At 42.9% G+C, this 23,004-nt stretch overlaps 1 protein-coding gene across 2 annotated transcripts in view; it reads left to right on the top strand.

Moving 5' to 3' along the window:
• Mrps27 (mitochondrial ribosomal protein S27) overlaps window positions 1-23,004 on the top strand; it is an 84,466-nt gene that overhangs the window by 51,240 nt on the left and 10,222 nt on the right. Inside the window, exons 5-8 of one of the 2 annotated variants that reach the window (XM_040729103.1) lie at window positions 11,702-11,816; window positions 15,237-15,315; window positions 17,415-17,530; window positions 22,236-22,338. In XM_040729103.1, the coding sequence (XP_040585037.1) occupies window positions 11,702-11,816; window positions 15,237-15,315; window positions 17,415-17,530; window positions 22,236-22,338 (413 nt within the window). The remainder of the gene's footprint in view (window positions 1-11,701; window positions 11,817-15,236; window positions 15,316-17,414; window positions 17,531-22,235; window positions 22,339-23,004) is intronic. The other variant, XM_021223027.2, reaches the window with a different exon arrangement.

The following is a 23,004-nucleotide window of genomic DNA, read 5'->3' as shown; positions in this document are numbered from 1 at the left end:
GTACCGGGCGCAGTGCCCCCAATGCCCCATCAAGGAGACTCTAATCACAACACTGCTCGGATGTGTACATATTTGCCCTTTGTTGCTTCAGCTGTCAGACACATGCCTACTTCTCTTGATTTTCATGTAACCCAGTGATTACAGCATTATCACTTCTGCTTTATTAATGACAAAAGTAATTCTCATGATAAATGACTTAAGCCAGCCAGTGAGACAGGGCTGTTCTCTAACAGAGCCGCATCTTGTCAGGGAGCTCCTGGTGACAATGCCAGTTGTTTGCCACCGTCCAAGTGGCTTGGTCCTCTCGTGTGGCTGAGCAGATTTTATCTGTTGGTTATCCCTTCTCACCCCTGCCCTTGTCTGGTCACTTTTCTGTGTAACAGGCCTTTAAATGTAAAGGTAAAGGGGCACTCACATTCGTGTGCTCAGTGCAGGATACGGTCCAGGAGTTTCACAGGGTAAAAACTTGCATGAGGAAGGGGACCCTGTCTCGTCCTCATTTCTAATACTTTACAGAAATAAAGAAAGAGTATCAGGAAAAGGAGGGAACAGCTGTGTGACTGACACATCATGCACGTGGACAACTATCCTACTGTCATGCTTGAGTTGCCACTTCACATACATCCGTACAGGACAGGCTCCACCCTTCCTGCTCAGTGACTGTCCAGTATGTGAGCTGATGACATTAGGTAACCCAGGAAACAGGTGTTTGCATGGCCATTTCTCAGTGCTCACCTGCAAAGCATAACCACGACTCTGCATCTTCAGGGTATAGAGGATAGATAACTCAGGGACTGCAGCTCACAGTCTGAACAGTAGACTCTTCTGCCATGATACTTTGTCCCCAAGCTGGTCTTACTTCCTTGGGTAAGCCTTTCTGGAATCTGCTTAACTATTACCCATCAGGCCTTTTTAAAAAAATAAAAGAGGGAGCGGGGCTAGGACCAGGAAGGAAAGACTAGAATTTTGCCTGGTTCTCGCTCCTTTCCTTATGACTCATACTTAGCAATGCGGAGGCTCGTTGGAAGGCTGCCTGCAGTTATAGTCGAGCCGCTCTCCTGGCCCTTTCAGGCACTGTTTTCATTTTCTCAGGCAGTAAAAGGTGTTTTTCAGATTGTTCATTCCCTCGTTCTGGGCCAGCTAGAAGCTTTTGTTTTGCCGAAGCATGTTGTTTTATGGAAGATCAGCCGGAACAGTTAACTCAGACTTTTGTGTTTGATGTATCACTAAAGAAACTGCTCTTTCTGGTAGATGTCATAGTGCCAAGAGGAGTTGTATGTGGTCTTTAGCCTTCCCATGAGGTAAAGTTTACATTCGGTCATTCTTAATTATATTCTTAGCATTTTATGTTTATATATTTTAGATATTCAGTTTTTTAAACATTTGGTTTTGATATGGAAGCTGGCTTGAGTTAAACAGAAGAATTGTCTATTATTTGTCCTCATCTAGATCCTGACCATTTGGCAGTACAATAAAGAAGCAGGTTAATGAGCTTTCCACCATCATAAGGGATAAACTTACAAAGAGAAAGGGGCTATGTTTGGCTTATGGCATTAGAAGTTTGAATCTTCGATGTGTGGACCCATTACGTTTCAGCTTCTGGTAGGGTTGCTGGTGGCAAGAGAACGACTTACCTCATGGCTGAGATTTAGAAAAAGGCAAGGAGCTAGTCAGGATCTCACAACCCTCTTCAGTGGAACTGTGGCATCAACCTGCACCCACTAGGTCCCACCCCTTAAAGGGTGCCACCACCTCCTAGCAGTGCCCCAACAAAGGGGCCTATGGGCTAGAAAGAACATGTATCTGCTTTTCCAGGGGACCTGAGTTTGGTTCACATGAGCGTACATGTGAGACAGTTCACAGCAGCCTATAATTCCAGCTCTGGGTGATCGGACACCCTTTGGGGGTCTGTGGTCACCTGTACATGTGGATATACATATATATTAAGGAATCCTTTTTTTTCTTAAGTGACAAATTAAACTTTCTGAAAACCAATTGGACTGACAAATGCAAATCTCAGTATGCAAACTTGCTTCTTTTTTTAAACCGAAGACAATGGTTAGATCCTTTTTATGGTTCCAGAAACTGTCAAGTAAGTCCTTATTATCTTTATGCCCATGCCATCTTGAGACTTGTTAGAGAAGTCAAGTATTTCTGCTGTAGGAATTGCCAGATAACAGGAATTTCATAATATAAGTAATGGTGTGTAACATGAAAAATAAGAACCCAGAGATAGATATTTGTATTCTAGCTGATGGTCAGATAAGCAAAGCAGCCAGCCACTAGCTCTTACCTCTACGTCAGACTGAAAGGGTGATCCTGGCTCCACGAATTCTCAGAGACAATACCTCTGTCTGTCTGAAAACTGAATCTCCACATGAGACACCCTTTGCTTCTTCCTTTTCCCCTTCTCCACCCGGCCATAACACTCCTGTCTCCACCTCCTGGTGCTAGGATTAATGTGATCCCAAGTGCTGAAATCAAAGGTGTGAGCTCTATTACCTTTCACTCATGTAGGCCAGGATGACCTTGAATTTAGAGAGATCATCTGTCTTCTGAGTCCTGGGATTAAAGGTGTGTGCCATCACTGCCTGGCCCTGTGGCTAGCTGGGTATGACTGCTGGGATTATAGGTGTGTGTCATCACTGCCTGGCTCTATGACTTGTGGCTAGCTTTGTGGTCTGAACCCACAGGCGAGCTTTATTAAATCATAAATAATAATATCACCACAATGGTGGATGATTATCAGCAGTGAACTTACAGAATAAAAACAGTAACAGATTCAAGGCCTGGCTCAGGCCAGACAAAGGCTGTTCCCAGCCTTAAAGAAGCTTCTTGGAGATGGAGATAAAGACTGAAGCCCATGACTTTACAAGATGCTAAGAATAAAGGACCGCTGAGGGTTAAACCTTATATAAGACATTTCTATAACCCCTTTATGGCTCAGGGCACATTTTGGGATAAGGTGCAGAGAGAGTGTAAGTGTCAGGATGGGGAGAGGGCTTGTGAAATTCCATTTCCTAATCAGGACATAGATATGGGAACCACAAACTCAGCACTGTGCATACTGGCAGTGAGTTCACAGAAATCGGGCTTTCTTCACAGTCAGCTGTGGAGGGTGAAGGACCCCTAGGGGCCGTACTACATTCTGTTGATATGTTGGCAGTCGGCAGATTCTGAGAGAAGGGGAGACATGGTAGGAGGTTGTATATCCACTGTGGAGCCCACTAAACTCTGGTAGTTCTAAACTCAGGGTCACACAGAGGATCCTTATTAAACTCAGTGGGACGCAGGCTAATGACTAGGGGAAGGAGAGTTACAGGAATGCGGGGGAGCCGGTATGAGCAGGAGAGAAATGGGAGAAGATGGGGGAAGAGCTACCAAAATACACGTGTGGATGACGTTGCAGAAGAACAAAATTTATTAATGAAGAATTTAAATAGTAACAGTATATGAAACAGTAATTTATATCACATAAAAGAATTACTTTGGCTAAGTCTTTATATCTAAATTGGATGTAGTGAAATAGGCAATTGAGTAGACAATGCTTTGCTTGTGGAAGAGTCCATTGTTGCAACATTTTATTTCCTACAAAACTTGACCTTCAGTTAAAATGTACTCAGGGACCTTGGGTTTAACTTTCATGATTGTATCATTTCAATGTGTAGTTATAGATGGCTGCTTGCAGGCTCTGGCATCCCCATGATCTTTGACAGTGGGTTGAGAGTACTCCTAAGGTGCTTAGCTTCTGCCTGGTATGCTCAAGGTCCCCGTACCAACAGCCTCACCTTCTTCCTGATTTTAGTGGAATTGCTCTGAGTTTCTCTCCAGCTAAGGTGATGTTGGCTATGGATTTGCTCTAAACTGCCTTTATTATGTTGAGGTAGGTCCCTGTGTCTCTAGTCTCTTCAGGACTTTTGTTATGAAGGGTGTTGGATTTTGTCAAAGGATTTTCCTGCGTCTAAGGAGATGATCATGTGATTTTTGTCTTTCATTTTGTTGATAGTGGATTATATTGATCAGTTTCTGTATGTTTGAGCCATCCCTGCATCTCTGTGATGAAGCCTTCTTGATTATGATGGATGACCTTTCTGCTGTGTGCTTGGATCAGTTTGCAGTTATTTACTGGGAATTTTTGAATCTATGTTCAGAAGGGAGACTGGTCTATAATTCTCTTTCTTTGTTGGGTCTTTATATGGTTTGAGTATCAGGACAACTGTGGCCTTGTAAATTAAATTGTGCAGTGTTCTTTCTGTTTCTATTTTGTGGAATGTTGGCATTAACTCTTCTTTAAAAGTCTAGTAGAATTCTTCATTACTGCTTATATTCCAATATGAGTAGGGGCTGTAAGTCTATTAAAATTGCTTATCTAAAAAAATGAAATTGCTTATCTAATCTTGATTTAATTTTGGTAGGTGGCATATATCAAGAAAATTATCCTTTTTTATTTTATTTTGTTTTGTTTAGATTTTCCAATCTGATAGAGTGTGGGTTTTTAATGTATGTCCTTATGATTCTCAGCGTTTGTTGTTAATGTCCCTCTTTTTGTTTGATTCTTTTTTATTTGGACATTCTCTCTTCCCCTCTTTGTTACTTTGAATAAGGGTTTGTCAATCTTACTGATTTTCTCAAAGAACCATTGATTTCATTGATTCTTTGTATTTTTGTTGGTTTGTTTCTGGTTTATTGATTTCAACCCTGAGTTTGATTACTTATTACCATCCACTCCCTTTGGATATGATTTCTTCCTTTTGTTTTAGTTTTCCCTTTTAAAGACTCCTTCAGTGTTAAAGACTTTGAGCAGTTTTTGTTTCGTTTTATTAAGATCTTGTTAGTTGGATTCTTTGGACCCTTAGACCCCATTTTTGCCAGCATCTTATTACTTTCCCTCCAGTCAGCACCTCTGTTCCCTAAGGCAGAGTCCACATCATCCTTCAGTCCATGGACTCTACAAAGGAAACACAGAGGAAGGACATGATCGGCGGTTTTCCTGTTAGTCTGCTTCCTGTGCCTCTGCTTTGTAGGAAAGGGGCAATGTTTCTTCCTGGCTTCAGCTCTATTTATAGGCAGGGCACCCAAAACTGGCAGTGGGTGAGTGTGCCCATGTAAATAACACTCACAAATGTCAGCATATGCATTGGCATTGGTAAATCCTAGTGGTCCTAGCCACTGTTGCCACAGCATCAGGTACCCGAGGTTGTTTTGAGTACAGGCTGATAGATGACATGTCTCCTGCCTAAAAGCTGAGCTGGGGGGGGGGTCAGTAGTTGTAGTTACAGAAATAGAATCTGGCTCTGATTGGATCGTGAGACCGAAAAGGAGCCCAGTCTCCTTTCCTGATAAACGGAAGAAGTCCTGGAGATTTGACTTTGTCATGCACTAAGAGAGCCAGAGTGCTGAGAGCTCCAAAGGTGCTTTTCTTCTTTATTTGAGAAACACAAATCTGATTCTTAAGAAATCCTGATTAGTGTTGAGCCTCTCTCCCCTCCGAAATGGCCCAAAGGCCTCTGTAACCCCAGGGCGGCCTCGTCAGATGTGCTCACACTGGCTTCCTTCTCTACCTTTCACCGGTGTGCTTCCTCTCCTGGGCCTGCTCACTTCCTGTGGCAGATGGAATCTTGCCTGCTTTGATAATCCTACAATATTCTGGAAACCTGGACTTTTATTCAGTCAGACCAATATCCTATTGATTTTGTCTCCTTTCTGTCTCTCTTCCTTTCTTCTTCAGAGTTATTCCAGTGTAGCCATGACTAATCAGTGTGTGGTTTTCCTGCCTTAGTTATATTATTCATGACTTTGTAGTTTTGTCCGGTGCCCCTAGCTTTAAAACACACTAAGACACGTTGGTATCTCTTTGAACTCACTTGCTTAAAACTGAAAACATTCCGTTATCTCTGCCCAAACCAAGCCAGTTCCCACAACTTTTATATTTTTATAAAGAAGGTAAGTTCCAGGATCTAATTTTTTTTTTCAGTTTTCTGCCTCTCCTAGCCAGAGGCCCTCTCCTGGTTGTGACCCTCAGCCTTCCATGGTACTTTAAGCTAACCTGTAAGCCTGTGTATGAGTCGTGTTCCTTCCAGTGGCCTTATAGTCCCCACAGTGACTTCTGGGTGCAGTTTCACCAGCTGCCGATTGATGGCCACAGAGGCAGCCATTTCTGCGTTGGGGACCTTTACCAGGAGCATCAGTGATCATCTTAAATATTTTTTTCTCTCCTTCTCTCCCCATCTAGCTATACATATTGCCTTTTTGGAAGCAGATAAACTACCGTTCCCAGCATCAAAGTACAACAGGCTTTGTTCTGATTGGCTCTCTTAGGTCCCATGAAAGAAGGAGTCAAAGGACCATATGGTCTGTCTAAAGTTTTGGTTTTTTTCCTGCACCAGAAAAAAAAGAGAGATTTCATCTCCAGACTAGAGTTAGGGTCATTGCTAGACCAGCAGGGGTGGAATTTGGGTCATTGTACCTCACACAGTACTACTAGTCATTTCATGGGTGTGGTCTCTGTCTCCTGTATAGATCTGGCAAAACAGTAAAACAAAAGCTCCAACAAAAGAGATAGAGCAACATAGCACATGGTGACACGTGTCCTACTTGTCATTGCTCTCTGGCCCATGGAAGTCTTCCTCTTGCAGGAGGTTCTAGTATGTTTTACACATCATCATATTTCCTGTGAAATGCCAGGGACCTCATTTTTAAGCTTTGGGTCTAACAAATGCAGACTTTGATAGCTAAGAAGTCCCTCTGGCATGTGTCTTCATTTTAAAAAATTGTGTTAGTATGCTGCATTAGTTTAACGCTGCATATTGTAAAATTCTCTACCTGTGTTATTCTACCAAAAGCCCCCTTGCTTGTCCTCTTTCAGGCTGTCCAACGAAATGCCTGGGGACTAGACACTGTGGAGCATGCAGGATGCTGCTTCCAAACTGCATTGTAATTTTTTTTCAAGTTCCTTATGGAAACTGACAGAATACAAATTATAAACCAACCAACAGATGCAAATTTGGTTCCTGTTTGTTTGTTTGAGACAGGGTCTTTCTATGTTGCTCTGGCTGTCCTGGAACTCACTCTGTAGATCAGGTTGGCCTTGCAGTCACAGGCATCCCCCTGCCTCTGTCTCTCGGGCACTGGGATTAAAGGCACGTGCCACTACACCTAGCTTTTGAGAATCTTCTTATAAAGTACTACTTCTGGTTCTGGAAGGAGACCCAAGGAAACAATCTGTATAAAAGTCTTGCAATGACCAGAAAGTCCTGTGAAGTTGACTGCTAAGAGAACATGAGGGACTTCTGGGGTGACGAACTCTCCTTGTGTCTTTATTGTGGGGCGGTGGTTGTGCAGCTGCTATCTGTAAAATGTGCATTGGTAAAACTGAAAGATTGGAACTTTGGGATTTGAACATCACAACTCTGTAAACCCAACTCACAAACTACCTAGACATTTAATCAAAGGCATTTCCTCTCCACTGGGGTAGCTAGTAAATTGTGGGTGTTCAGATCCAGGCTCTTTTTAAAAATGACATATTTATTTAATAGAAGGTTAGTGTATGTTTATTGAAAGTTAAAATTAACTGACTTCTTTAATAATAAAAATATAGGGTCTCGAGCAGCAAAGAGATTTTAATCTGTGATAGTGATATTTTCATTTTGTATTTGTGATAATTTGAAGGAGTTGAAGATCATGAGTTCTGAAATGAATAATTCTGAAAGCAGAACTATCTTTCTAATTACCTTTTTAGGATGACAAAGTGGGCAGCAACAAGGGAATCAGAGTCTGGGTTAGTCACACGATACTCTCCTGCTTTTTGGTGGGAGGAACGCTTGACCCTGTTGATAATTGCAAACTTGACAGCATGGGTTTGACTCACACTCCACAGGACAACCATGGGAGCAGCTGCATTCTCTCCTGCCCCTCCTCCATGCCCTTCTCATTTAGAGGCTGAGGTTCCCATCTGGAAAGCCTGTTGCCACAGGATACAGAATCCACTGGGAAAGAGAGAATTCTATGTGTATGGTTAGGCTTGGCTGGTGGCTCATATAATCAGGGAAACCATGTGGAAAGCTTGTTCATTCGTGTGCAAGAGCCTGTGCTGTATCTAAGTGAGAGGGCTGCAGTGTGGCTAGGCCCTGCCATTGTGCTTGAGGCCTGCAGCATTTGTAGTTGTGATCCTAAGTACTGGTTGGCGAGTGTCGCCACTTCTGTCCTTCAGCAATAATGAGGTGTGCATTTGACTCCCGTGAAGAACAACCATAGCCCAGTGTTCTTATGTTTTTGATAAAATGACTCAACACGTGAATAGGTACAGAGTCTCTTTGGTGGTTTCCCGTTTACTCTCAGCCTCTTTTAAATGACTTCTCTTACCTTCTAAGAAGTCTGAGGTGGCTTTGGATCCAGGTCTGTTTGACAAACTGTGACTCCACTCTGCTGCCTTCTTGGTGCTGTCCCCTTTAGTGCGCACTGAAGTGGGGGAATGTCCTGAGCACTTCCAGACTAGGCCTGGTGAGAGAACTGTAATCTTCTCAGGTCTTGCTATTGGCTCAATCATGGTTTGGGCTTCTAGAAAGCTCGGAAACCCCAGTTAGCACTGGGAATGGAAATCTATTCTGCCATGAGTACCAGCTTTAGAGCCAGAATGGAAACGTGACAGCACACTTCTTCCATCCCCTTTTATATCCATTCCCCCTTTCTCTAAGAAATAGATGTCCGCAGAACTGAGCTGCGAACTGTCTTGTTGGTGTTAGCTGAGTTTCATTTCTTCATCTTTTATATACTCACACAGTTTTCCAGTCTTGGCAGCAGGCTTCGGCTATAGTAAAGGTTCTGTTGAGATGTGTCCCCAGCTGATGGCACCAGGTGAGAAGTGTATCCTATAGTGGCCTCTGTAACCGCCAGTCTGGAGCAGAGGAGAGCACAGGTCAGCCTACCTACAGGCCGTTTGGAAATCAGTGTATTGGTTTGTGTCTTCTGTGCCCTTCCTGACTGTTGTGCTGGGCAGTAGTCATAGCGTCATCCAGGTGAGGCCCATTCCAGAGCCTGACCTGCCCCTAGCAAGGATTCCCACCAAGCTGCTTGTGAAATTCGCTGAGGAATTTCTCTCATACTATTCAGACTTCGTTCTTTTTTAGCCTAGAAATTATACACTAAAAGTATCCTGAACAAGGCAGAGGTAGATGTATCTTTGTGAGTTCAAGGTCAGCCAGGTCTACAGAATGAGTTCCAGGACAGGCTCCAAAGCTATACAGAGAAACCCTATCTTGGGGGAAAAACATGTCCTAGACATTTGTGATGCATATGAACTGTTAGACCTTACAGTCCAGAGGTCTCACTGGCCTGACCTCCTGTTAGCAAACAGCTTGAAATAAATGTTAATTTAAGCTATAAGGGTCCATAGCTAGGGTCTCACTGTCAATCATCAAAGTCTCAAAATTGCTTGCTGATCATGAATAAGAAAAAAGGTGCTTGAATGTGTTCACGAATGTAGCCACCAATGTGGTTTAAAGTCTGTCAACAGCCAAAAAACTATAACATCTAGCCATCCAAGACATTCTAAGGCAGGAGATTAAAATGGAGATTAGGTTTAAAGTGCTCCTGGCTAGAAGAGATGGTTGGCATTTTTTATCTGTTTTAAAATGAGAAATAGACTAAACCACCAAAGCCACAAACCCTGCACCTAGCAATGCCTTTGGGTTTATGCCCTCCTTTATTATTAGAGGTGCATGTAATGAGGCTATAATGCCCCAGGCAAAGGAGTCACCATTCTTCATATGTACAATAATAGGTGCTATCAGTATAATGGTGTACGTAATTATATAGCATTTAAATGTCTTCATTGAAGCTCTGCTTTATTCTCTGAAAACCTGTGTGGGCTAAAAAGTGCCAGGCACCAAGGAATCATATGGAATAAGTGGGTCCCGGGTACCACATGAGTTTTTACCAAAGTGGGAACGTGATCGTCATTGAGAAACACGTCTGCTGTTTTACCTAGCATGTATACTGTCCTTGATTCAATCCTCAGTACCCATAAAATTAAATAAAAATAAAAGTGACTATTAATTGACTACATTTTAAATCTCAGTGTTTTCCAGAGTAACAAGGGGAGGGTCTCAAGTAGCTTAACTGTTGATTTGAAAATGTGAGGGAACATGTGGAATACTAAAATGTATGTTTTATCTCTATACAAAGGATTGTGTAAAGTGTGTGTGTGTGTGTGTTTGTGTTTCTAGTTTTAAAAGAGCTAATTTTACAAAGAAACATTTTCATGCCAAATCTAAGATAAACAGACAGACAGATGAAGCAAACTGAGTGTGTAACTGTGATAGTACATGACTTTCACACTCAAGAGGCAGAGGCAGCAGTCATGAGCTCAAGGCTAGCCTGTACTACATGACAAGACCCTCCCTGTCTCAAAGTCTCAAGAAAGGATGTTGAAGACAGCAGCATGACTCCACGCCTGTAAAACATTTTCAGATTTATTTTTGGCATGTCTCTCCCCCAGAACACTAGCAACCCAAATTAAACACTATCCTGTCCCTCCTCCAAAGCTTTTCCTTTGTTACTCAGAGAAAGGAAACAAACCCAAAGTCACATGGCTGGACCTAGCTGGTGGCACACTGAAGAATCACTTCTGAAACAGTATTAGTATGTGCCCATAGCTCTTAAGGTCTGTACCTCCAAGTTTCTGTCTCCTCGGTATCCTATTTCTGTTGTTGTTGTTGTTGTTGTTGTTTTGCAAGAGTTTAACCTTTGTGGGGCCCAGAGACGAGCTTGCTTTCTGAGTGGCTAAAGAAAATGCGGGGATTTCTGTTGTCTGAATAGGATGTATGAAATTCTGCCCTAGTGAAAACAGATAAACGTTTAGATATTCCCAGATAGTGCAACCTCCTCTGCAGCCTTGGGGCGGTGAGGGAAGTACTGTCCAGCCCAGGTACTAGCCATGTGTGAGGACTCAGGCCAGAGCTATCCAGGAGCCATTCCTCCCAGTGACTCCATTTCAGTCTGCCTATAACATAGGTCCATGAGGGCTGCTGTGGAACGAAGAGGGACTGGACTGAGGGGCTCCAGTGGGGCTATCAAGAAGGCAGTAGGGCTGTGGCTCCTGAAGGACCTGAATGTGAGATCTTGTTCAGCCTGTTTATGTGTTGTCTTGGTTGTTCCTGAATATACAAGAAATACTGCTGCCACTCAAAGCTGATTTCCCACAGAGTTCTGTGCTGTTCTGGTTTTCTTCGCCTGTTTTACTTCATTTTCAAAGTATCAACTTCAGTTTCACACATCCCTTCTCGTGAGCTATGGATTTGCATAATGTTGTGATTAATATTTCCATATTAATTTCATATTAAAGCAAGAAGTTGAGGCAAGGGTATTAAATAAATAATAAATCTGAGTGTAGTAACACACACCTTTTATCACAGCACTTAGGAGGTAGACGCAGATCTGTGAGGCCAGCCAGGACTACATAGAGACCATATCTTAAAACAAATAAATGAATAGGTTTACATTTTTTATGATTTTGACTTCTCTTTCCATTTCAGAATTATAGTTAAGAGTTTCAATGTCAACTTTTTATTAGTTGTCAACTCTCATGACTTCTGAGCACATTGACTGTACCCAATGCTATTTCATGAGAAGGACCTGCTGACGGAAGATGCTTGGGTTTAAATAATAAGAGATAACACCAGTACTGCCTCTTGTGTTTTATTAGGTTTCGGCACAGTCCCAACTGCTGGTACCTGAGAGACTGGACCATCCACAGCTGGATTAGACAGTGTCTGAAGTATGGCGCACAGGACAAAGCCTTGTACACCCTTGTGAATAAGGTAAGGTGCGCTGCCGAGCTTCCCGGGTGTATGTGACCTGCTGTTTGTACCTCAGAGGTAGCAAAGAGAAGCACCAGAAGCCACTCTCTTAGTGGTCTCCTCAGATTCCTTATCATTCTCTTTTCAGACTACAGCTGTTATAAACAATCGACAAACTAAAAACGCAAAGCTCCTGTCTCTGCCTTTTTTCCGAACAGTGGTCAGGGAAGGGCAGGTGAGAGTGAGATGTAGTCCAGTCAGAACTCTGCACTGGTGGTCACTCGTTTTCATCCTCAAGCCTTGGATTTCTTGCCTGCTTCCCTTTTATAAACTTGGGTACATGGTGAGCATTTTTAATGGAGTGTAATCTCAAGCTTGTTCAGACTTTTTTTAGACTATGGTATTCCTGGATAATAATTTGTCAGACCATATTACACTGTTTTTAGACTATGGTATTCCTGGGTAATAATTCGTCCTTTCTCCTAAGCTTCATGGCTCTTCCTTCCCACAAGCCCCAGAGTTCCCAGAAGTAAGGTTTTTCTGATGTTACACTCCACCCAGCACTTCAGTCTTCATTGACTGCTTAAAGAATTATAACAGGGCTGGAGAGATACCTTAGTGGTTAAGAGCACTGGCTGTTCTTCAGAGGACTCAGGTTCAATTCCCAGCACCAAAATGGTAGATCACAACTGTCTGTAACTCCAGATCCAGGGATTTGTACCCTTGTGTAGACATACATGTAGGCAAAACAACAATGCACAAAAAATAAAGATAAATTATTAACTTTAAATAGAAAACAAACCATGAAGTTTTAAGCCTGGCAGTGGTGGCGCACACCTTTAATCCTAGCACTCAGGAGGCAGAGGCAGGCGGATCTCTGTGAGTTCAAAGCCAGCCTGGTCTACAAATCCGAGTTCCAAGGCAGCCAGGACTGTTAAAGAAAATATTTAGCAATATTATTTAACAATACTTTTATGAAAATATATTTTCATAATGTTACTGGACCTTGAAAATTGGAGTTAAAATGGAATACTGATTTTTATCTTTGACTCCTTCCTCTCTGTGAAAAATGATTTTCATCAGTAACTTAGGCTCAAGTCAAATCAACATATATTTGCCCTACATGTTATTTGTGTGCGATGGGGAAGTGATGATGGAGACAGAAATGAACAGTATTACTCTCTTCCTTGCCTTGTGGAAATAAAGCAGATATCCCCTCTCATCGGCAAACCTCACATTAGAGGATTCTCAGTGTCACACAAGAGGAATTCAGAAGATGGAGTCCAGCTGGAAGGGACAAGTTGAGGGTAGGAGTACCATGTAAGCTGTCTTCAAAAGTGCACACGGAGCAGCATGTGTGGCCTTTTACCTGCAGCGATGGTATATTTTGAGGGGGACTGAGTGAGAGAGAGGCTGAACTAGATCTAGCACAGTCAAGGTTCAGACCTTCAGTCTGGACAAAGAAAGGATGGGCCTGGGGGAAGGAAGAGATGAAATCTTGTTGTCTTCATCCCAGAAATTATGCTCAGAGTTGAAGATCCCTGTGGAAACAGATCCAGAAAGGGCAAGAAAAGTAGAGCAAAGAGTCTCGTTTCTGTTGCTTCCAGGCCTTTAAGAAGAGAAGTCATTGGGTGAGGGGTCAGAAGACCCAGCCTGTAAACCCTTAGGTTCTGTCGTTGCCTGGAACATCAGCCTACTGGTCCTGGTTTTCTTAACTCCAACCTGAGTGAGTTGTATTATCAGTGATTGACAACCTGAGCTGCCCACTGGAGTCACCCAAGGATTTTAGATTGACGGATGCTTCCATGTGGAGAGACAGCTGAGTCTGTGTGTACTACAGGAGCATGTTTGGAGTTTGGAATCCTAGCACCCACAGAAGAAATTGAGCAGAGCAGCCCATGCCTATGTGTGTGCTTGGGTGACCACGAACACACACACACACACACACACACACACACACACACACACACACACATCATTATAAATACTTGTATTTACCCCTAATATTCTAATGTACTTGGTCTTTCTGGGCCTAGGCATTTGGGGTTCAACACATCACTGAGTGGAAAGCACAGGCATTCTCACACATGTCCCAGCACACACAAGCCTTCCCTAACCAGCATCCTGCTCCTGGAATGGTACGTCTGCTGGCTCCTTTCTAATGCACTTATAGTGTTGTGTTCTTGATGTGGGTGTGGATGAAATGCCATGAGTCTAGCAGAAGTAGACACTGTGATCTGCCTTTTCATCCCTCTTAGGGACTTTTATTTTAGGCTTCACTTGATCCATGGTCAAGGTTAAGAATCCTAAACTGACTGGCTAACTTCTTTTTCTTTGTTCTACAAACTTTACCCTGTACCCCAGATTGGATCTTACTAGCCCAAATTGCCCTAGATCCCACCTCAGTTCTGCCTCAGCCTTCTGAGGAATTAATAGGTGTTTGGCACCACACTCAGCCTGAACCAGTTAATTTCAAAGGTCCTTTCTAGCTCTAATCAGTTCCCATTCTAGAATGTTTTGGATTGGATTCATGCTAATGGGGGTGAGTTCTCTGAGAATCACAGGCCCCGCCCCTGAGCTGCAGCCTTCCTGGGGGTGTTGACTTCAACCCACCTGAGGCATCCTGTGTGCTGTCATGAGTCAGTGTGGGTGATTCACAGGAGAGGTTCCCCAGGTGTTTCTGTTGGTTGGTGATGCTGTGGAACAAGGACGTTAATCCTATTGAAGTAAGAATTGAGGGTGAAGCTGTAACCATGGTCTAGGCAGTAGGAAATCAGTCAGGCTCAAGTGTATATGAAAATCATAGAAGCCTGCTAAAACTTCAGGGTGCCATCCCAGATCTGATGCTATGGGCCTGATGCTTCGAGAGTTGAATCATTAATATGCTCCTGCCAAAGCCTGAGGCAGACCCTGAAGCATCTTTATTCATTCCTAAAATATGACTCCTAAATTCTGACATCTTAAATATGCAGGTAAACAGAACCCAAGGGGCTTGATTCATAACAAAGCATTGGCATCATTTCTTGGGCATTTAGAAGCCTGAGCCAGAATATATGCTGTATATTCGTGATTTTTCTTATGATCTATTTTTGCATTTTCATTTACTGGACCAGCTATGTGTGGAGGAAGGGGATGGGCTCTTGTTGCTGCTGCTGCTGCTGCTGTTTTTAGCTATGACAAGGTGTTAGAACTGAGCCCTATTTTCACCTGTCAGTTGTCATCTGTGAGACATTCACTCACAACTTTCTCACCCTGACCACCAGTTCCAATTACCAAACCTCGTGAGTCACAGCTTCAGTTTCACTGTCACAGATGCTGCAGAATGGTAGTCACATGGTTTAACTCAAATGGGGCCAGGTTTCGTCCTGAATAATATGTGGGCATATATTACAGACTGAATTAGAGGATTTTTTTTCTTTCTCCATTTTCATTTTTATACAGGTTCAGTATGGAATTTTTCCAGATAACTTTACATTCAATTTACTGATGGATTCTTTCATAAAGAAAGAAAATTACAAAGGTAAGAAACCAGATCACCATTCATTTAATACAGGGCTTTCAGCTCCCAAATGGAAGTGCACAAATGCAGACAGCTTCCTCCTTCTTAATTCTTAATTACATCTCTTCCTATTGCTCTTTTAGTCAGAAAAGTTTGCATGAAGATTATTATCATTATTCAAAAAACTTCAAGTATCACCCTTTTATTGCTGGGGTAAGGAAAAGTGATTATAGAGGAAACGTTAATTGTACAAACCAATCTGATTCCATGTCCCAAGCTGATTGAAATGCAGAATATAAAGAATAAAGTAAAAATTGATTTAGTTTTCATGTGTAATTTTGGAATCTGTAATGAACAGTTGACAAAATTAGGTTTGCAAGTAGAAAAAGGCCAGTGAAATGGCCTAGTGGGTAATGGCTCCTGCTGCCAAGACCTAAGCTAGATGTCTGGAGCCCACACAGTGGAAGGGAGAACGGACTCCAGAAAGTTGTCCTCTGACTCCACACTTGCGTGAAATAAATAGTAAGTAAGATAGTAACGTGATAAAAATAATAAATATGTGATCTCAGGAGGAAAAAGAGTGGGGACTTAGAACTACAGTGTCAGAGCTCTGATTGCTCTTGAACAGGACATACATAGTTCAGTTCCCAGCACCCACATGGCAGCCAACCTCTCTCTCTCTCTCTCTCTCTCTCTCTCTCTCTCTCTCTCTCTCTCTCTCTCTCTCTCTCTCTCTCTCTCTCTCTCTCTCTGCTAGAGGATCTGATGCCCTCTTCTTGCCATCTCAGGCACTGCACGTATATTGCACAGACACACATTCAGACAACACCCATACTCATGAAGTTAAAAATAAATAAATCTTAACAAAATAGGCTTTAATTCTTTTGTTCTGTGAAAATATTGATGTGATTATTTAAAAGAAAATCTCACCCAGCCTGGTGGCGCACGCCTTTAATCCTAGCACTCGGAGAGCAGAGGCAGGCCCATCTCTGAGTTCAAGTCCAGCCTGTCTGTCTAGAGAGTTTCAGACTCACAAATGATACATAATGAGACCAAGTCTCAAATAAGAAAAGAAAAATTTCTTCCAGGGCCTTATTTTGCTAGATTTAGTAGATGCTTTATTGGTCTGTCTATCTCAGTTTCCCCATTTGCAAAAAGGGCAAGAAATTGAAGACTCTTAGCCTCCCATAAAACCATCGCAGCATTTGCAAAAGCAGCTAGCCAGGGACAGCTGCACATCATGCTAACTCTTCTGTGATTACAAGTGTGTGCAAAGTGAGCAGAGGAGCACATGCACGCAGTTGACAACATCTGTTGGGCTTGTGACATGTGCAAGCATTATGTTTCAACGTCAGCATTAACATTCTCTACCTGGGCCACAAATTACTGAGGAAAGCAATTGTTTGAACTTAGTTTTCTTAGCTTTTGTCTATGTTATAGAATATATGGGAAAATAGGAATCATCTGGGGGCCTGTTCTTGTATGACTAGCTTTCATGTAGAAATAAATAACATATGCTGTATGTTATACTTAGGGGCTTATAATTTATGAAGAAACATTTTTCTCTGCCTTCTTTCAGTTCTTTTAAACTGATCTTTATTATCCCTGTTTCTGTCTTTGGACAAATTCCCAGGGTTTGGGAGTTCCTCTAGCCTTTGTCTTGTTTTTGCCTCAACAGCTAGAAAGCATCGTAACAGAGATAGAAGTAGACAGCCTCCTTGCTTGTCAGGGTGACCATGACAGTGACGTGCCTCTTTCCCCATGCCTTAGCTCTTCTGGCTGATGGACATTGTGTGAGGCATGATCTTGTTGAAGTAAACAGAGCAGGCAGTATTTGATAATTATGAAGGTGCTACTTACTGGGAGCCAAAGACGTTCAGTGCTTTGGTGCATGTTTGAAGTCACTGATGCAAGAGCCCCTGGTGCAGTGTGTGCACAGTGTGTGTCGTAGGTATGAATGGCTTGGAAAGGACCTGCTTCGTAGAAAAACTTGGACCAAAGCCCATGTTTCCTAGATCTTGATTCTGCTTATTTTGTCACTGTGCTGCACTTTGAAAGAGTGTATTAGAGATTCGATGATGTTACCTACAACTAATTTCATCTCTTCATCTTCTTGCCAGATGCTTTATCTGTGGTTTTTGAGATCATGATGCAAGAAGCCTTTGAAATGCCCTCCACCCAGTTTCTCTCTCTCTATGTTCTATACCATTGCCTGGCAGAGAAGACAGACCTCACAGTAAGTGATGTGCCCTGACACGGAACTGAGAGCTAGGGGAAAGTTAGGCGGTGACCACAGGTAGTAGAAGAGGGCAGAGGAAGCCTTGCCCTCAGAATCTGGAGAAAAATGTCCATGTGCAGCCAGAAATGAACATTCAGTGTGTTTTCTTTTCTACAAAGTGTAACTGAACACTTCCCAAGTGAAAGCCCGTACATACGTTTTGTGGAGGCAGGAGAGATTGGTTTTGTTTTGATATTGGGGGGTTGAACCTAGGGCTCCTTGCATGCTAGGTGAGGGTTTTACTACTGAGCTACAACCCTAGCCCCTTGTGCACAGTTTGAAACTTGAGCCAAGTCAGGTGACCCCAGACATTCTGCAGTGAGTCATTGATAATCACCGACAGCCAGACAGGGCAGGCTAAAGAAGCAGGTGGACAGCCAATTTTAACCATGAGCTAGTGTGTTTAACACTGACCATTTTGTTTGTGTCAGTGTTTTCCTGCAGTTGCTCCACACCAATTGTGTTCCAGAATGTGCAGCATGCCAAGCTTTGGCTTCAGCTCATGAGTAGGATATTTACTTATGGTTTACTGTTATCCTAAGGAAATAGGGGTGAGAACAGCAGTGACTGATATTGAATAGCACTTGCTCTATACTACACTGTGTTCTTGGGTTTTAGATGAATTAGTGCCTTTAATCTTCACAGTAACTCTACAGAGATCAGGAGACTGAGGTGTAGAGATACCACAGAATAACCATGGCACCAGTAGATAATGCAAGGCATTGTGGCCCTGTGATTGCCCCTTAATTTCAGTACCAGATCAGAAAATCTCAGTTTGGATAGAGATGAAGTGGCATCTAAGCCAGCCCTCATTGTGCAGACCGTAAATATTCTGCTTTACCTGTGATATACCTTATATTCACAATAAAGTTAAGTATATATTGAACCTAGTTTTTTGGTGTGTGTGGTTTTTTTTTTTTTCTTTTTTGGTTTTTTGAGACAGGGTTTCTCTGTATTGTTTGGAGCCTGTCCTGGAACTGGCTCTGTAGACCAGGCTGGCCTCGAACTCACAGAGATCCACCTGTCTCTGCCTCCCGAGTACTGGGATTAAAGGCATGCGCCACCAACGCCCGGCTTGAACCAAGTTTTTTAATCACTTGCCAAGTACTGTATATTTAGCAGTTAATCAGACATTTTCTGCTTATAGCCTAGCACTTTAAAACAAAACAAAAGGCTGGAGAGATAGCTTAATGCTTAAGAGCACCTTGCACTTGCAGAGGGACTGGGTTCAGACCCCAGCACCCACATAGTGCTCATAGCCATCTAAAACTCGAGTTCCAGAGGATCAGCTACCCTGTTTCACCCTCCACAGACTCCAGGCATGCACATGGTGCACATACACACCTGTAGGCAAAAGAAGCGTGCAGCTATGAAATTATGATCTAATGAATACAAAGCAAGATAAGTCAATGAAAAACCCTTATTGAAGTGTTTTCTTTGTGTTTTCAGTTGATTAGAAAGGGACTTTGGAGGTGCTTATAAGGTCAGTATTTGAAAGATGAATCATAAGCTAGTTAAAGAGGAAATGCAAAATGCCAGACTGGCAGAAAAGGTGCTAAAGGAAGCTGGGCACAGTGGTACATGTCTGTAACCCCTGCTCGTGGTGAGGCTGAAACAGGATTGCTTGAGTTCCCAGATGTGGGCTCAGGGTTACCTAGGCAACCTAGTGAGACCCAGATAGGGCCAGGGGAATAGACTGTAAGAAAATGGACCATGTCACTTACCTGGCAGGGAAATACCATGATCATGATGGTGATGCCCCTACAGCAAAGAGAATGTCAAGGGCATGAGGTTTGAGTGAGTTAAGACTGAGAGCATAGGCCATGCTAGGCTATTCTGCTGTCATCCAAAAATAGTGAGGAGTTGCCTACAGTTCTAAACAGGGGGTATTATAATCAGATTTGTGTTCGGAAGTCCTCCCTGAGCTGTAAGGTGAGGTGGGTCAGAGAAGGGGAGGGCTAGCTGTGGGCAGACCAGTTTAGAGATGCTTACAGGCTGAAGGAGCTAGTGACAGAGGAGCGGCCACAGGAGGCGGAACTAGAGTGCCCACTCGATACTGGTGAGGCAAATGTCAGGTGAGAAGGAGCTGGATACAGACAGGCAGAGGTGGGGATCAGATGTCAGAGCCTCAGTTTGCAAGGGGAACTCTGGGGGAAAGACAGGGTTTTGTGAGGAAATGCTTCATTGGGCCCTGACCATGTTGCAAACTTGGGATACCCTGAAGCAGTCCAAAGATTTCTCAGTTGAACCACAAGACATTTGGAGCTCTACATCCATATATAAATGTGTGCAAATGATCCAAAGAGAAAATCAAATGGAAGTCAACATCTGGGTGTGTGTGTGTGTGTGTGTGTGTGTGTGTGTGTGTGTGTGTGTGTATGTATGTGTGTGTGTGTATGAGATATCAGCATACTTATGTCAAATGCATAAACACAAATTTGTGTCAGTCACAAGTTAGAAGGAAAATTTGGAGTGCGTTGGGCCACACAAGCCATGGAAAGAATGTCCTAGGAGAAAAGGTAGTATAACACAGGAATAACGCAGTCATTGAATTTAATGACATCAGAGCTATAAGTGGTTCTTTTTATCTCCATAGAGAAAGAAACAGCTGGGAGCCAGATTGGAATGGATTAATGGAGGACTTAGAAGTGTACAGACAAGACATTGAGTATAGTGACTCAGGGTGTATCGTTTGTGAAAGGAAGAAGAGGAGAGAAGGTGAAGGCTTCCTTGATGCTGATAGGCAAGGCATGGCGTAAAACGGGCATGCTTGCTGGTGCCGGCTTCAGTCCGCACTACCAGGAGAGTATGCTCGAAAGTGCTTAGGACCAAAACTTGTTTTGGAGTTCATTTGTTTAAATTGTTTAAATACATTGGAGAAGGAACCAAATCTTCATCCATGTTTTATGTATACTTTAGACACATACCCTAAAGGCATGTTTATGCATTATGTTTAATTTGTACATGAAATGTTCCATGTAATGTGGCATTTTCTGCTTGCAGTATCATTTCAGAGTTCAAAGAGTGTTAGAGCTTGAAACGTTTTGCATTTTCAGATTAGAGATGCTCATCTTGTGTCATCTCAGACCCTGTCAACTTTGGTCCCAGCATGTCAGCTTGTATATTTGCTGTTCATTCAGTTTCTATTCCCTGTTGTATCCTTATACTGTAGCTCATCTTTTCTGCTCAGGGAGAAAAAGGCTTCAGACAGTGAGATGGTTCAGTGGGTAAGGTACTCTGATGACATGATTGGATCCCTAGAATCCACATGGTGCTGAGAGAACTGACCTTTGCATGTTGTCATCCTGTCCTATCTATCCCCCCTCCTCACACACACACACACACACACACACACACACACACACACACACACACACACACAGAGAGAGAGATGTGCTCACACTGTTGTGCCCAAACTATACACAGACCTACTAAAACAAATAAAATTTGAAGCCAGCCTGGTCTACATAGTAGACACTTCCAGGCTAGCCAGAACTACATAGTGAAACTTTTCTCAAAAGCAAAGTTAAATTGAAAAATAAGTGTAAGAAAAGGTTTTCAGGCTTCTTGTTTATTTTCAGGTATCAGTGGGAGAAGCAAACTTGCCTAGATTATAGTGTCAGCTTTGGGAAGTGTAGCTCAGTGTTGCGGGGCGCAAGTCCCTGGCTTTGCTCTCCAGCATGTCCCCAAAAGCCAGAATGTTTTGCATTGGAAAAGTGACTAGGCCCTTAATTAACACATCTTCTTTATCTGTGCTAGGGAAGCCTATGAGGAATTTCCCTTTCCAGGGATCCACTGTTTTCCAAGGTCTAGGGAAATCCCAAGAACTGGGGCTTGTGCCGCATGAGCATGGTCAGGAGATCTTTAAAACCGAAGAGCCTCTCTCCATGGCAACAGTTGTAGCTGCAGACCCTTCTCTGCCTCTCTCCCAGCTTCTCAGGGCAGAGACCAGCCAGCCAGCATGTGTGCTGTGGGGGAAGGACTGCAGCCCCCCACCCCCTCCTTGGGTGGGACTCTGTCTGGAGGATTAGAGCTCCTGCTGTCTGGGTTGTTGCCACGCCCCCTCCTCTGAGCTTTGCTTTCTAAGGACTGCCCCAGTCACATCTGTTACTGGTGTGTGGCAGCTCAGCAAGGCTTGTGTCTTTGCCCTTTTTTTTTTCTTTTCATGTCTCAAAAGGCTTCAATTTTGTTGAAGTACAATTTTATACCCTAGGTTGAAAGACATAGTCACTAAGTGTTTCTGATTGCCTAATTTGTTTTCAAGAGGCACAAATCTATCTAAAAGCAACTTAATGGTGGTACTTACTTTAACACTGTGAAGCAGTCTTATTGTTGCTGTGTTGTTGGTGACTCCCTCCCTCTGGAGCAGTGGTAGTAAGAAGCCATCAGCCTGTGGGGCATCTCTGATACTCTCAAGTCAGTATGGGTCCTCTGACTGTAAAAGGCACCGGTTCATTACCAAAAGTATGGAAAATAAGGAGAAGCACAAAGAAGAAAACCAAAACAACCTCATGATTTTACCAGCTGGGATTCTTTTTAGCTACATGTAGGGCATTTTCTGTTCTGATTTTTTCTAATAATTCACATTTTTCTAAAGTTCGCATTTTACTTGAAGTATCCATGGCTGTAATAGACAATGATCTGTTGTTGTCTTCTGTTGCAGTGGGAAGAGGAAAGGAACTTTGGTGTGTCTCTGTTGCTTCCAGGCCTAAAACAAAAGAACACAGTGGGCTTGAGTTCCCAACTGTATGGCTATGCACTTCTTGGTAAGCTAAATGAGCCTTATTAATATTGTTCTTTGTAAGAAGATGTGTCATGACTTTTTATCTCAATAAAATTAAAACTTCGTTAAAATTTACTATTCATAACCTAAATGTACAGACAACAAAGTAACCCTCAGTGGCCTTACAATTACGGACAGCCAAGAGATGTTATAACACCTGTCACCAGTGACAGTGTTAGAACTGGCTCTGTTAGCTGTAGTAAAATTCATTTATGATCAGCGTGAGGAAGAGGAAAGCATAAAGAAAGTTCTGGCACTCTAGCAGAAGAATTGGCCAGTACTCTTAGTCCTGGAGGTAAGAAAGAGAGTTAGAGTTAAGGTGTGTCTCTGACTTTGTTTCAGGTGAGGGAACAGAGCACACTTCCTTGGGGGAGTCACCTGTTGGTCCCGTGTGATTGTACAGACAGGCGCAATGGTGGCGGGTGCAGAGAGCAGCCTCGACGCCTGGGGTTCACAGGGATTCATCAGATGTGTGCTATTTCGTACTCTGCTCCCCTTCTAAAGTCAGGTCTCCATGAAAGTGACTTTTCTTTGCCCCTTGCTTCTGCCTGTCCTTCTAAGGTATAGCTCTTTGCTGCTGAAGCTTTGCCAACAAAATGTAGTGTGGATTCTTGGATGCTGGATCTAATGTAAACTTCTGAGAAACTGT

The sequence above is a fragment of the Mesocricetus auratus genome, unplaced genomic scaffold, assembly GCF_017639785.1.
Source record: "Mesocricetus auratus isolate SY011 unplaced genomic scaffold, BCM_Maur_2.0 Super-Scaffold_100020, whole genome shotgun sequence".
In the NCBI taxonomy this organism is placed as follows: Eukaryota; Metazoa; Chordata; class Mammalia; order Rodentia; family Cricetidae; genus Mesocricetus; species Mesocricetus auratus.
The sequence above is the reverse complement of the archived record's forward strand: the minus strand, read 5'-3'. Positions and strand labels throughout refer to the sequence as shown.